This window comes from Leptodactylus fuscus, unplaced genomic scaffold (assembly GCF_031893055.1).
Source record: "Leptodactylus fuscus isolate aLepFus1 unplaced genomic scaffold, aLepFus1.hap2 HAP2_SCAFFOLD_116, whole genome shotgun sequence".
Lineage (NCBI taxonomy): Eukaryota > Metazoa > Chordata > Amphibia > Anura > Leptodactylidae > Leptodactylus > Leptodactylus fuscus.
This window is the reverse complement of record NW_027439989.1, coordinates 220169-233784: the sequence shown is the minus strand read 5'-3', so window position 1 is coordinate 233784 and position 13616 is coordinate 220169. Positions and strand designations below refer to the sequence as shown.

Below are 13616 nucleotides of genomic sequence, written 5' to 3'. Positions count from 1 at the left end.
CTCGCTGTCCCCAGATAATGATTACACAGCACAGACTCTTATATAGTATATAAGTAACACAGGGTATATACAGTATAAGTATCGCCCCCTGCAGTCCTGTCAGATAATCCTCGCTGTCCCCCAGATAATGATTACACAGCACAGACTCTTATATAGTATATAAGTGACACATGGTATATACAGTATAAGTATCGCCCCCTGCAGTCCTGTCAGATAATCCTCGCTGTCCCCAGATAATGATTACACAGCACAAACCCTTATATAGTATATAAGTGACACAGGGTATATACAGTATAAGTATCGCCCCCTGCAGTCCTGTCAGATAATCCTCGCTGTCCCCCAGATAATGATTACACAGCACAAACCCTTATATAGTATATAAGTGACACAGGGTATATACAGTATAAGTATCGCCCCCTGCAGTCCTGTCAGATAATCCTCGCTGTCCCCAGATAATGATTACACAGCACAGACTCTTATATAGTATATAAGTGACACAGGGTATATACAGTATAAGTATCGCCCCCTGCAGTCCTGTCAGATAATCCTCGCTGTCCCCCAGATAATGATTACACAGCACAGACTCTTATATAGTATATAAGTGACACAGGGTATATACAGTATAAGTATCGCCCCCTGCAGTCCTGTCAGATAATCCTCGCTGTCCCCAGATAATGATTACACAGCACAGACTCTTATATAGTATATAAGTGACACAGGGTATATACAGTATAAGTATCGCCCCCTGCAGTCCTGTCAGATAATCCTCGCTGTCCCCCAGATAATGATTACACAGCACAGACTCTTATATAGTATATAAGTGACACAGGGTATATACAGTATAAGTATCGCCCCCTGCAGTCCTGTCAGATAATCCTCGCTGTCCCCAGATAATGATTACACAGCACAGACTCTTATATAGTATATAAGTGACACAGGGTATATACAGTATAAGTATCGCCCCCTGCAGTCCTGTCAGATAATCCTCGCTGTCCCCCAGATAATGATTACACAGCACAGACTCTTATATAGTATATAAGTGACACATGGTATATACAGTATAAGTATCGCCCCCTGCAGTCCTGTCAGATAATCCTCGCTGTCCCCAGATAATGATTACACAGCACAAACCCTTATATAGTATATAAGTGACACAGGGTATATACAGTATAAGTATCGCCCCCTGCAGTCCTGTCAGATAATCCTCGCTGTCCCCAGATAATGATTACACAGCACAAACCCTTATATAGTATATAAGTGACACAGGGTATATACAGTATAAGTATCGCCCCCTGCAGTCCTGTCAGATAATCCTCGCTGTCCCCAGATAATGATTACACAGCACAGACTCTTATATAGTATATAAGTGACACAGGGTATATACAGTATAAGTATCGCCCCCTGCAGTCCTGTCAGATAATCCTCGCTGTCCCCAGATAATGATTACACAGCACAAACTCTTATATAGTATATAAGTGACACAGGGTATATACAGTATAAGTATCGCCCCCTGCAGTCCTGTCAGATAATCCTCGCTGTCCCCCAGATAATGATTACACAGCACAAACTCTTATATAGTATATAAGTGACACAGGGTATATAAAGTATAAGTATCGCCCCCTGCAGTCCTGTCAGATAATCCTCGCTGTCCCCTAGATAATGATTACACAGCACAGACTCTTATATAGTATATAAGTGACACAGGGTATATACAGTATAAGTATCGCCCCCTGCAGTCCTGTCAGATAATCCTCACTGTCCCCAGATAATGATTACACAGCACAAACTCTTATATAGTATATAAGTGACACAGGGTATATAAAGTATAAGTATCGCCCCCTGCAGTCCTGTCAGATAATCCTCGCTGTCCCCCAGATAATGATTACACAGCACAGACTCTTATATAGTATATAAGTGACACAGGGTATATACAGTATAAGTATCGCCCCCTGCAGTCCTGTCAGATAATCCTCACTGTCCCCAGATAATGATTACACAGCACAAACTCTTATATAGTATATAAGTGACACAGGGTATATAAAGTATAAGTATCGCCCCCTGCAGTCCTGTCAGATAATCCTCGCTGTCCCCCAGATAATGATTACACAGCACAGACTCTTATATAGTATATAAGTGACACAGGGTATATACAGTATAAGTATCGCCCCCTGCAGTCCTGTCAGATAATCCTCGGCGTCCCCAGCTAATGATTACACAGCACAGACTCTTATATAGTATATAAGTGACACAGGGTATATAAAGTATAAGTATCGCCCCCTGCAGTCCTGTCAGATAATCCTCGCTGTCCCCCAGATAATGATTACACAGCACAGACTCTTATATAGTATATAAGTGACACAGGGTATATACAGTATAAGTATCGCCCCCTGCAGTCCTGTCAGATATTCCTCATTGTCCCCAGATAATGATTACACAGCACAGACTCTTATATAGTATATAAGTGACACAGGGTATATACAGTATAAGTATCGCCCCCTGCAGTCCTGTCAGATAATCCTCGCTGTCCCCCAGATAATGATTACACAGCACAGACTCTTATATAGTATATAAGTGACACAGGGTATATACAGTATAAGTATCGCCCCCTGCAGTCCTGTCAGATAATCCTCGGTGTCCCCAGATAATGATTACACAGCACAGACTCTTATATAGTATATAAGTGACACAGGGTATATAAAGTATAAGTATCGCCCCCTGCAGTCCTGTCAGATAATCCTCGCTGTCCCCCAGATAATGATTACACAGCACAGACTCTTATATAGTATATAAGTGACACAGGGTATATACAGTATAAGTATCACCCCTGCAGTCCTGTCAGATAATCCTCACTGTCCCCAGATAATGATTACACAGCACAGACTCTTATATAGTATATAAGTGACACAGGGTATATACAGTATAAGTATCACCCCTGCAGTCCTGTCAGATAATCCTCGCTGTCCCCCAGATAATGATTACACAGCACAGACTCTTATATAGTATATAAGTGACACAGGGTATATACAGTATAAGTATCGCCCCCTGCAGTCCTGTCAGATAATCCTCGCTGTCCCCAGATAATGATTACACAGCACAAACCCTTATATAGTATATAAGTGACACAGGGTATATACAGTATAAGTATCGCCCCCTGCAGTCCTGTCAGATAATCCTCGCTGTCCCCCAGATAATGATTACACAGCACAAACCCTTATATAGTATATAAGTGACACATTGTATATACAGTATAAGTATCGCCCCCTGCAGTCCTGTCAGATAATCCTCGCTGTCCCCAGATAATGATTACACAGCACAGACTCTTATATAGTATATAAGTGACACAGGGTATATACAGTATAAGTATCGCCCCCTGCAGTCCTGTCAGATAATCCTCGCTGTCCCCAGATAATGATTACACAGCACAAACCCTTATATAGTATATAAGTGACACAGGGTATATACAGTATAAGTATCGCCCCCTGCAGTCCTGTCAGATAATCCTCGCTGTCCCCCAGATAACGATTACACAGCACAGACTCTTATATAGTATATAAGTGACACAGGGTATATACAGTATAAGTATCGCCCCCTGCAGTCCTGTCAGATAATCCTCGCTGTCCCCCAGATAATGATTACACAGCACAGACTCTTATATAGTATATAAGTGACACAGGGTATATACAGTATAAGTATCGCCCCCTGCAGTCCTGTCAGATAATCCTCGGTGTCCCCAGATAATGATTACACAGCACAGACTCTTATATAGTATATAAGTGACACAGGGTATATAAAGTATAAGTATCGCCCCCTGCAGTCCTGTCAGATAATCCTCGCTGTCCCCCAGATAATGATTACACAGCACAGACTCTTATATAGTATATAAGTGACACAGGGTATATACAGTATAAGTATCACCCCTGCAGTCCTGTCAGATAATCCTCACTGTCCCCAGATAATGATTACACAGCACAGACTCTTATATAGTATATAAGTGACACAGGGTATATACAGTATAAGTATCACCCCTGCAGTCCTGTCAGATAATCCTCGCTGTCCCCCAGATAATGATTACACAGCACAGACTCTTATATAGTATATAAGTGACACAGGGTATATACAGTATAAGTATCGCCCCCTGCAGTCCTGTCAGATAATCCTCGCTGTCCCCAGATAATGATTACACAGCACAAACCCTTATATAGTATATAAGTGACACAGGGTATATACAGTATAAGTATCGCCCCCTGCAGTCCTGTCAGATAATCCTCGCTGTCCCCCAGATAATGATTACACAGCACAAACCCTTATATAGTATATAAGTGACACATTGTATATACAGTATAAGTATCGCCCCCTGCAGTCCTGTCAGATAATCCTCGCTGTCCCCAGATAATGATTACACAGCACAGACTCTTATATAGTATATAAGTGACACAGGGTATATACAGTATAAGTATCGCCCCCTGCAGTCCTGTCAGATAATCCTCGCTGTCCCCAGATAATGATTACACAGCACAAACCCTTATATAGTATATAAGTGACACAGGGTATATACAGTATAAGTATCGCCCCCTGCAGTCCTGTCAGATAATCCTCGCTGTCCCCCAGATAACGATTACACAGCACAGACTCTTATATAGTATATAAGTGACACAGGGTATATACAGTATAAGTATCGCCCCCTGCAGTCCTGTCAGATAATCCTCGCTGTCCCCAGATAATGATTACACAGCACAAACTCTTATATAGTATATAAGTGACACAGGGTATATACAGTATAAGTATCGCCCCCTGCAGTCCTGTCAGATAATCCTCGGTGTCCCCCAGATAATGATTACACAGCACAGACTCTTATATAGTATATAAGTGACACAGGGTATATACAGTATAAGTATCGCCCCCTGCAGTCCTGTCAGATAATCCTTGGTGTCCCCCAGATAATGATTACACAGCACAGACTCTTATATAGTATATAAGTGACACAGGGTATATACAGTATAAGTATCGCCCCCTGCAGTCCTGTCAGATAATCCTCGGTGTCCCCCAGATAATGATTACACAGCACAGACTCTTATATAGTATATAAGTGACACAGGGTATATACAGTATAAGTATCGCCCCCTGCAGTCCTGTCAGATAATCCTCGATGTCCCCCAGATAATGATTACACAGCACAGACTCTTATATAGTATATAAGTGACACAGGGTATATACAGTATAAGTATCGCTCCCTGCAGTCCTGTCAGATAATCCTCGGTGTCCCCAGATGATGATTACACAGCACAGACTCTTATATAGTATATAAGTGACACAGGGTATATACAGTATAAGTATCGCCCCCTGCAGTCCTGTCAGATAATCCTCACTGTCCCCAGATAATGATTACACAGCACAGACTCTTATATAGTATATAAGTGACACAGGGTATATACAGTATAAGTATCGCCCCCTGCAGTCCTGTCAGATAATCCTTGGTGTCCCCCAGATAATGATTACACAGCACAGACTCTTATATAGTATATAAGTGACACAGGGTATATACAGTATAAGTATCGCCCCCTGCAGTCCTGTCAGATAATCCTCGGTGTCCCCCAGATAATGATTATACAGCACAGACTCTTATATAGTATATAAGTGACACAGGGTATATACAGTATAAGTATCGCCCCCTGCAGTCCTGTCAGATAATCCTCGATGTCCCCCAGATAATGATTACACAGCACAGACTCTTATATAGTATATAAGTGACACAGGGTATATACAGTATAAGTATCGCTCCCTGCAGTCCTGTCAGATAATCCTCGGTGTCCCCCAGATAATGATTACACAGCACAGACTCTTATATAGTATATAAGTGACACAGGGTATATACAGTATAAGTATCGCCCCCTGCAGTCCTGTCAGATAATCCTCACTGTCCCCAGATAATGATTACACAGCACAGACTCTTATATAGTATATAAGTGACACAGGGTATATACAGTATAAGTATCGCCCCCTGCAGTCCTGTCAGATAATCCTCGCTGTCCCCCAGATAATGATTACACAGCACAGACTCTTATATAGTATATAAGTGACACAGGGTATATACAGTATAAGTATCGCCCCCTGCAGTCCTGTCAGATAATCCTCGCTGTCCCCCAGATAATGATTACAAGCACAAACTCTTTGGTAATATCTTCATTTATTTTGCTTCCAATGAAAAAAACAAAAAAAGAGAATGAAAAAAAAGTCACATCATTGATCATTTTACACAAAACTCTAAAACTGGTGCGGACAGAAGTATTGGCGCCCTCAGCCTAATACTTGGTAGCACAACCTTTAGACACAATAACTGTGCACAACCGCTTCCGCTAACCAGCAATGAGTTTCTTACAAGGCTCTGCTGGAATCTTAGACCCTTCTTCTTTGGCAAACTGCTCGCGGTCCCCCCTGAGATGTGAAGGGGGCCTTCTCCAAACTGCCACCAAGAGATCTCTCCCCCTCCCCCACAGGTGTTCTATGGGATTCAGGGCTGGACTCATTGCTGCCACTTTACAAGTCTCCAGGGCTTTCTCTCACCACCATTTTCTAGTGCTGACCTGAAGTGTGTTTTAGGTCCTTGTCCTGCTGGAAGAGCCCTGACCTCTGAGGGAGACCCCGCTTTCTCACACTGGGCCCTACATGATGCTGCACAATGTGTTGGTCGTCTTCAGACTTCATAATGCCATGCACACGGTCAAGCAGTCCAGTGCCAGAGGCAGCAAAGCAACCCCAAACCATCAGGGCCCTCCGCCATGTCTGACTGTAGGGGGCGTCTTCTTCTCTTTTTTCCCTGTATCTCTATGTTGATGCCTTTTCCTACTTTTGTCTCCTCTGACCAGAGAAGATTCTTCCAGAACGGTTTTGGCTTTCTCAGGTAAGTTTTGGCAAACTCCAGCCTGGCTTCTGTCTGTGGGTGAGAAGTGGGGTCTTCCTGGGTCTCCTACCATACAGTCCCTTCTCATTCAGACGCTGACACTGGATAGTACAGGGTGACACTGTTGTACCCTCGGACTGCAGGGCAGCTTGGACTTGTTTGGATGTTAGTCGAGGTTCTTTATCCGCCATCCACACAATCTTGCGGTGAAATCTCTGGTCAATGTTTCTTTTGCGTCCACATCTCGGGAGGTTAGCCACAGGGCCATGGGCTTTACACTTCTTACTGACACTGCGCACGGTAGACACAGGAACATTCAGGGCTTTGGAGATGGACTTGTAACCTTGAGATTGCTCAGGCTTCCTCACAATTTTGCTTCTCAGTTCTTTGGTCTTTCTTTTCTCCATGCTCAATGTGGTCACACAAGGACACAGGACAGAGGTGGAGTCGACTTTAATCCATTTCAACTGGCTGCAAGTGTGATTTAGTTATTGCCACCACCTGTTAGGTGCCTCAGGTAAGTAACAGGTGCTGTTAATTACACAAATTAGAGACGCATCATATGATTTTTTCAGACAGTGCCAATACTTTTGTCCACCCCCTTTTTTATGTTTGCTGTGGAATTATATCCAATTTGGCTTTTTGACAATTCTTTTTGTGGTTTTCCCATTGAAGACAAATTAAATGAAGATAACAATACCAAAGAGTTTGTGCTTGCAATCATTTTCTGGAAGAAACGGAGTATTATCTGACAGAATTGCAGGGGTGCCAATACTTTTGGCCAACACTTTATATGTTACATGAGAGAAGAAGGGAAAGGGAGGACATGATGGAAACCTTTATATATGTTACTTGAGAAAGGGAAAGAGAGAACATGATGGACACCTTTAAATATGTTACATGAGAGAAGAAGAAGAGAAAGGGAGGACACGATGGAAACCTTTATATACACTCACCGGCCACTTTATTAGGTACACCTGTCCAACTGCTCGTTAACACTTAATTTCTAATCAGCCAATCACATGGCGGCAACTCAGTGCATTTAGGCATGTAGACATGGTCAAGACAATCTCCTGCAGTTCAAACCGAGCATCAGTATGGGGGGGAAGAAAGGTGATGTGAGTGCCTTTGAACGTGGCATGGTTGTTGGTGCCAGAAGGGCTGGTCTGAGTATTTCAGAAACTGCTGATCTACTGGGATTTTCACACACAACCATCTCTAGGGTTTACAGAGAATGGTCCGAAAAAGAAAAAACATCCAGTGAGCGGCAGTTCTGTGGGCGGAAATGCGTTGCTGATGCCAGAGGTCAGAGGAGAATGGCCAGACTGGTTCCAGCTGATAGAAAGGCAACAGTGACTCAAATAGCCACCCGTTACACCCAAGGTAGCCAGAAGAGCATCTCTGAACGCCGCACAGTACGTCCAACTTTGAGGCTACAGATGGCCTACAGCAGCAGAAGACCACACCGGGTGCCACTCCTTTCAGCTAAGAACAGGAAACTGAGGCTACAATTTGCACAAGCTCATCGAAATTGGACAATTGAAGATTGGAAAAACGTTGCCTGGTCTGATGAGTCTCGATTTCTGCTGCGACATTCGGATGGTAGGGTCAGAATTTGGCGTCAACAACATGAAAGCATGGATCCATCCTGCCTTGTATCGGTAACGGTTCAGGCTGGTGGTGGTGGTGTCATGGTGTGGGGAATATTTTCTTGGCACTCTTTGGGCCCCTTGGTACCAATTGAGCATCGTTGCAACGCCAAAGCCTACCTGAGTATTGTTGCTGACCATGTCCATCCCTTTCTGACCACAATGTACCCAACATCTGATGGCTACTTTCAGCAGGATAATGCAATGCCATGTCATAAAGCTGGAATCATCTCAGACTGGTTTCTTGAACATGACAATGAGTTCACTGTACTCCAATGGCCTCCACAGTCACCAGATCTCAATCCAATAGAGGAGCATCTTTGGGATGTGGTGGAACGGGAGATTCGCATCATGGATGTGCAGCCGACAAATCTGCGACTGCAACTGTGTGATGCCATCATGTCAATATGGAGCAAAATCTCTGAGGAATGCTTCCAGCACCTTGTTGTATCTATGCCACCAAGAATGGAGGCAGTTCTGAAGGCAAAAGGGGGTCAAACCTGTTACTAGCATGGTGTACCTAATAAAGTGGCCGGTGAGTGTATGTTACTTGAGAAAGGGAAAGGGAGGACACGATGGAAACCTTTATATATGTTACATGAGAGAAGAGAAAGGGAGGACACGATGGAAACCTTTATATATGTTACATGAGAGAAGAGAAAGGGAGGACACGATGGAAACCTTTATATATGTTACATGAGAGAAGAGAAAGGGAGGACACGATGGAAACCTTTATATATGTTACATGAGAGAAGAGAAAGGGAGGACACGATGGAAACCTTTGCACACATGTGGACAAAATTGTTGGTCCCCTTGTTTAATGAAAGAACACCCCACAATGGTCTCAGAAATAACTTGAATCTGACCAAAAATGACCAAGAGGAGAACATTGGACTATTCTGAAGTGGCTTCTATGGGTAATTCTGGGACCATTGTGGGGTTTTCTTTCATTAATCGTGGGGACCAGCAATTTTGTCCTTGTGTGTACACCAGGTAATTTGTGTACTTTCATCTTTTTAGGGTGCTGGCTCCGCACCTCTTCCTGAGATGACTTTGACTCTCTGCAGCTCTGACCTTTCCTTTTCGGATGTTTATCACATTTGCCTTCTCCTCGTCGCTCTCTCCGATTTCTTCCTCCTCATGAGTTGGAGGTCCAGCCCTTTCAGAATTGATTTTTTTACTATTTCTATCATTGAGGACTAGTTTGGGGTTGCTTTCACTTCCTTTGATGATTCTTTGTCTCCATCTTTGCTCTTTTTATCGTTTCCTACATATTTAGGTAGTTTTTGTATTTGTTTGGTGGGTTTTTCTGGGTTTTCTCCTGTTTCTAACCCTTTTTCACATAAAGTTTCTACCGCTCACAATGAAAATGCTTTTAAGTCTGCCATTTAGTACCTGCATTTTTTTTAGGATATTGACCCAGTTACATCAGGGCACCTCTTAAGTCAAACCTTCACCTTCCTGAAGTGTTTTTGTGGCTTCCAAACAATCATCCTATTGAAAGAAAGAAAAATGGAAATGTATTACACTATAGTCACCATTTCCTTGGTATCCTCCAACCTGCAGTCGTTCTAGTCTGTCAGTTGGGTGAGTGGGTGCAGCGCCAAATGCTGGACGAAGTCACTGCTGTATGTTTTGCACACATATGTTACATGAAGTCTTAGAATATTGGAATCACTTAACCAGTATTTGGTGCAGTTTTTTTGTACCTAAAGCCAGGAGGACTTATACTTCTCCTTCCTGCTAAATTCATGTTATGACTGACTCAAAAAAACACATCAAATACTGCATGTGTGATTTCAGTCTAATAGAAATGTTATAGCTTTCTGTACTTTGCAGGGTTTTAAAAAAAAAAAAAAAAAAATCATAAAATCCATTTTTAATTCTAACAGAAAATCCCAGTAAGAACTCTGAGCAAAACTTCATGTTGTCGATAAATTATAAAGTAGAAGCTGAAGATATGATGCAGCGCTGCTCCGGAGATAAACTCAGTAAAGTGCATCTAGGGGGTCACAGTACAAATCCATCATATAATCCCCCAAGTCATGAGGAACCTTCTGACCAACCACAGATTGTGACCACAAGTACCAGCCAGAAAGGGGAGAAAAAGTTTCAATGTAGTGAATGTGGGAAAGAGTTTACAAGATGCTCAGGTCTCTCTATACACAAAAGAATTCACACAGGAGAGAAGCCATATACGTGTTCCGAATGTGGGAAATGTTTTACCCATAAAACAGGCCTTGATCAGCATGAGAGAATTCACAAAGGAATAAAGCCATACTCCTGTTTACAATGTGGAAAAAGTTTTACATCAAAATCAAATCTAGATCGACATGAGAGATTTCATAGGGGAGAAAAACTGTTTTCATGTCCAGAATGTGGAAAATGCTTTTTGGTGAAATCAAATCTTGTCATACATGTGAGGACTCACACAGGAGAGAAGCCTTATTCATGTTCAGAATGTGGAAAATGTTTTGCAAATAAATCACATCTTGTTATACATGAGAGAAGCCACACAGGAGAGAAGCCGTATTCCTGTTCAGAATGTGGAGAAGGTTTTACACGCAAATCAAATCTGGTTATACATGAGAGAAGCCACACAGGAGAGAAGCCATATACATGTTCAGTGTGTGGGAAATGTTTTGCAAATAAATCACATCTTGTTATACATGAGAGAAGTCACACAGGAGAGAAGTCATATCCATGTTCAGAACGTGAAGAAAGTTTTGTGAGTAAATCACATCTTGTTATACATAAGAGAATTCACACAGGGGAGAAGCCATATTCATGTTCCGAATGTGGAGACTGTTTTACACGTAAATCGAATCTGGTTATACATGAGAAGGCTCACACAGGGGAGAAGCCATATTCATGTTCCGAATGTGGAGACTGTTTTACACGTAAATCGAATCTGGTTATACATGAGAAGACTCACACAGGAGAGAAGCCATATTCATGTTCACAGTGTGGGAAATGTTTTGCACATAAATCAAATCTTGTTGTACATGAGAGAAGTCACGCAGGGGAGAAGCCATATGCATGTTCAGAATGTGGGAAATATTTTGCACACAAATCATATCTTGCTACACATGAGAGAATTCACACGGGAGAGAAGCCATATTCATGTTCAAAATGTGGAAAAAGATTTACATATAAATCATATCTTGTTATACATGAACGAGTTCATACAGGAGAAAAGCCGTATTCATGTTCTGAATGTGAAGAATGTTTTACACGTAAATCACATCTTGTTACACATGAGAGAATTCACACAGGAGAGAAGCCGTATTCATGTTCAGAATGTGGGAAATGCTTTTTATATAAATCACATCTTGTTACTCATGAGAGAATTCATACAGGAGTGAAGCCGTATTCGTGTCCAGAATGTAAGAAATGTTTTATTACTAAAGGAAAACTCCAGGAGCATCAGGGAAGACACAAGGGGGAGAAGTTGTTATGATCCATCTGGAAACAAGGAAACTAAATCTTGGAAGTCATTAATTCAAATAGAGAAGACGTTTTCTTGTTTTGAAAGTGGGAAATGAGTCCCGGAAGTTCTTCACAGACATCGTGCAGCCAGTAAGTGCGATTATTTTGTGGGTGGAATTATCTTGACTCTGCCAAATCTCCAAATTATAGTTCCTTGAGGACAACTGTGGCCGAGCTCCATAAAGGAAAAGTCCTTGGAGCTTGTTTATTGTGAAGCTGACTCCATATGACTGGATTCACAGATTAGGAGGTTCCAGTGACCGGACCATAAAGTAAAGACACTGCTTGTAGACTTTTTGTAACACGGACATAGTAATCATTTTCTTCCTGAAAGTTGCTTTTACTATGATCATCAGCACTTGAGCCGTGTCAAGGATTGTTATGAGCAGATATTGCTCATTGAGATATTTGAGGATTGGTCTGATCATTACTTTTATTGCTGAATCATCCAGAAATATAGATGTAGCATTAATATTAGCAAAATGTTATTGGACATTACTAAGGTTCTGATGCTTTAAGGAAGGCAGCTTGGCATTGAGTGATTGGTGCCCAATGTTCATCCTACATGTTCAGATGTATACAATGCTCCATATAAACTTTGGATCACAGCCTGCCCCATATCCGGTCTCCTTTGTCAGTGACAAAATACACAAGATACTAGATGTCAGAGGTTTATTTCAAGGAATATTCCAGATCTTTGTATATATACTTCTGAATAGATGTTTGTTGGGGCTCCATGGCAGAACATCAGAGACTGCAATGATATATTCCTGGCATAGATCTGCCTACCTCTTATTTCCCTGGAAGTCAAACTTGTTATACTTACAAATGTACTACAATGCTTGACCTCGAAAAGGTTGTTTGTCTTAAATTTGTAGTCATATACAAATCTTCTACATTTCCTTCAGGGTATTGTAACGTGGAGTTATGTGGTTTCTTCCTTGAGGGTAGATCGCAGTTTATCTTTCACTGGAGGCCCTTTCACAATCTGACCATGTCCATCCTGGCAGTTCATGTGGTCTCGTATGTATCTAATAATCCAAGAGATTATGAGGGAAGCACATTCTTCTGGAGCATTGGCTGCATCCTTCCCTTTCTGGAATGGGAGAGCCGACCTTACAGTTTAAGACATTCTTGGACTTGGAACGACTGGAAACCCTAATGAGAATGAGCAGTGGGCTGAACAATTACATGACGATATATACTTCTGTGGGTATAGAAGACATTTCCGACCTTTCCAATATTCAATATGGTATTTGGAATTGTCACATTGAGTTGACTTCAAACTGCCCACACAAGGGTCTACTTAGTTAACTGGCACTGGTCAAGCCCCCATTATCCTGTGAAAGCTGGAGGTAGAGAACGAGAATCTGGGGTTCTGGCTTACGACTTTATAGGGTGTTTTACTGTTACAGCTTTATGGAGGTCCAACTATCAGGAAAGACAAAGCCCCGAAATGGGGCAAAATGCTCCCTATTCTTTTATACACCGTGTATGTGAAACTTGGACTTATTGTATATATTATACGTTACGATGTCTGGTTGTGATGACTGTACATTATTGTAATAAAAGGAAATAAA

The 13616-nt window shown here is 42.0% G+C and overlaps 1 protein-coding gene across 1 annotated transcript in view; it reads left to right on the top strand.

The window, feature by feature from the left end:
• Positions 1–13616, top strand: part of LOC142186770 (uncharacterized) — a 74015-nt gene that overhangs the window by 38469 nt on the left and 21930 nt on the right. The window contains exon 2 of the mRNA XM_075261360.1: positions 10440–11997. Coding sequence (XP_075117461.1) covers positions 10472–11997 — 1526 coding nt within the window. The 5' untranslated portion in view covers positions 10440–10471. The remainder of the gene's footprint in view (positions 1–10439; positions 11998–13616) is intronic.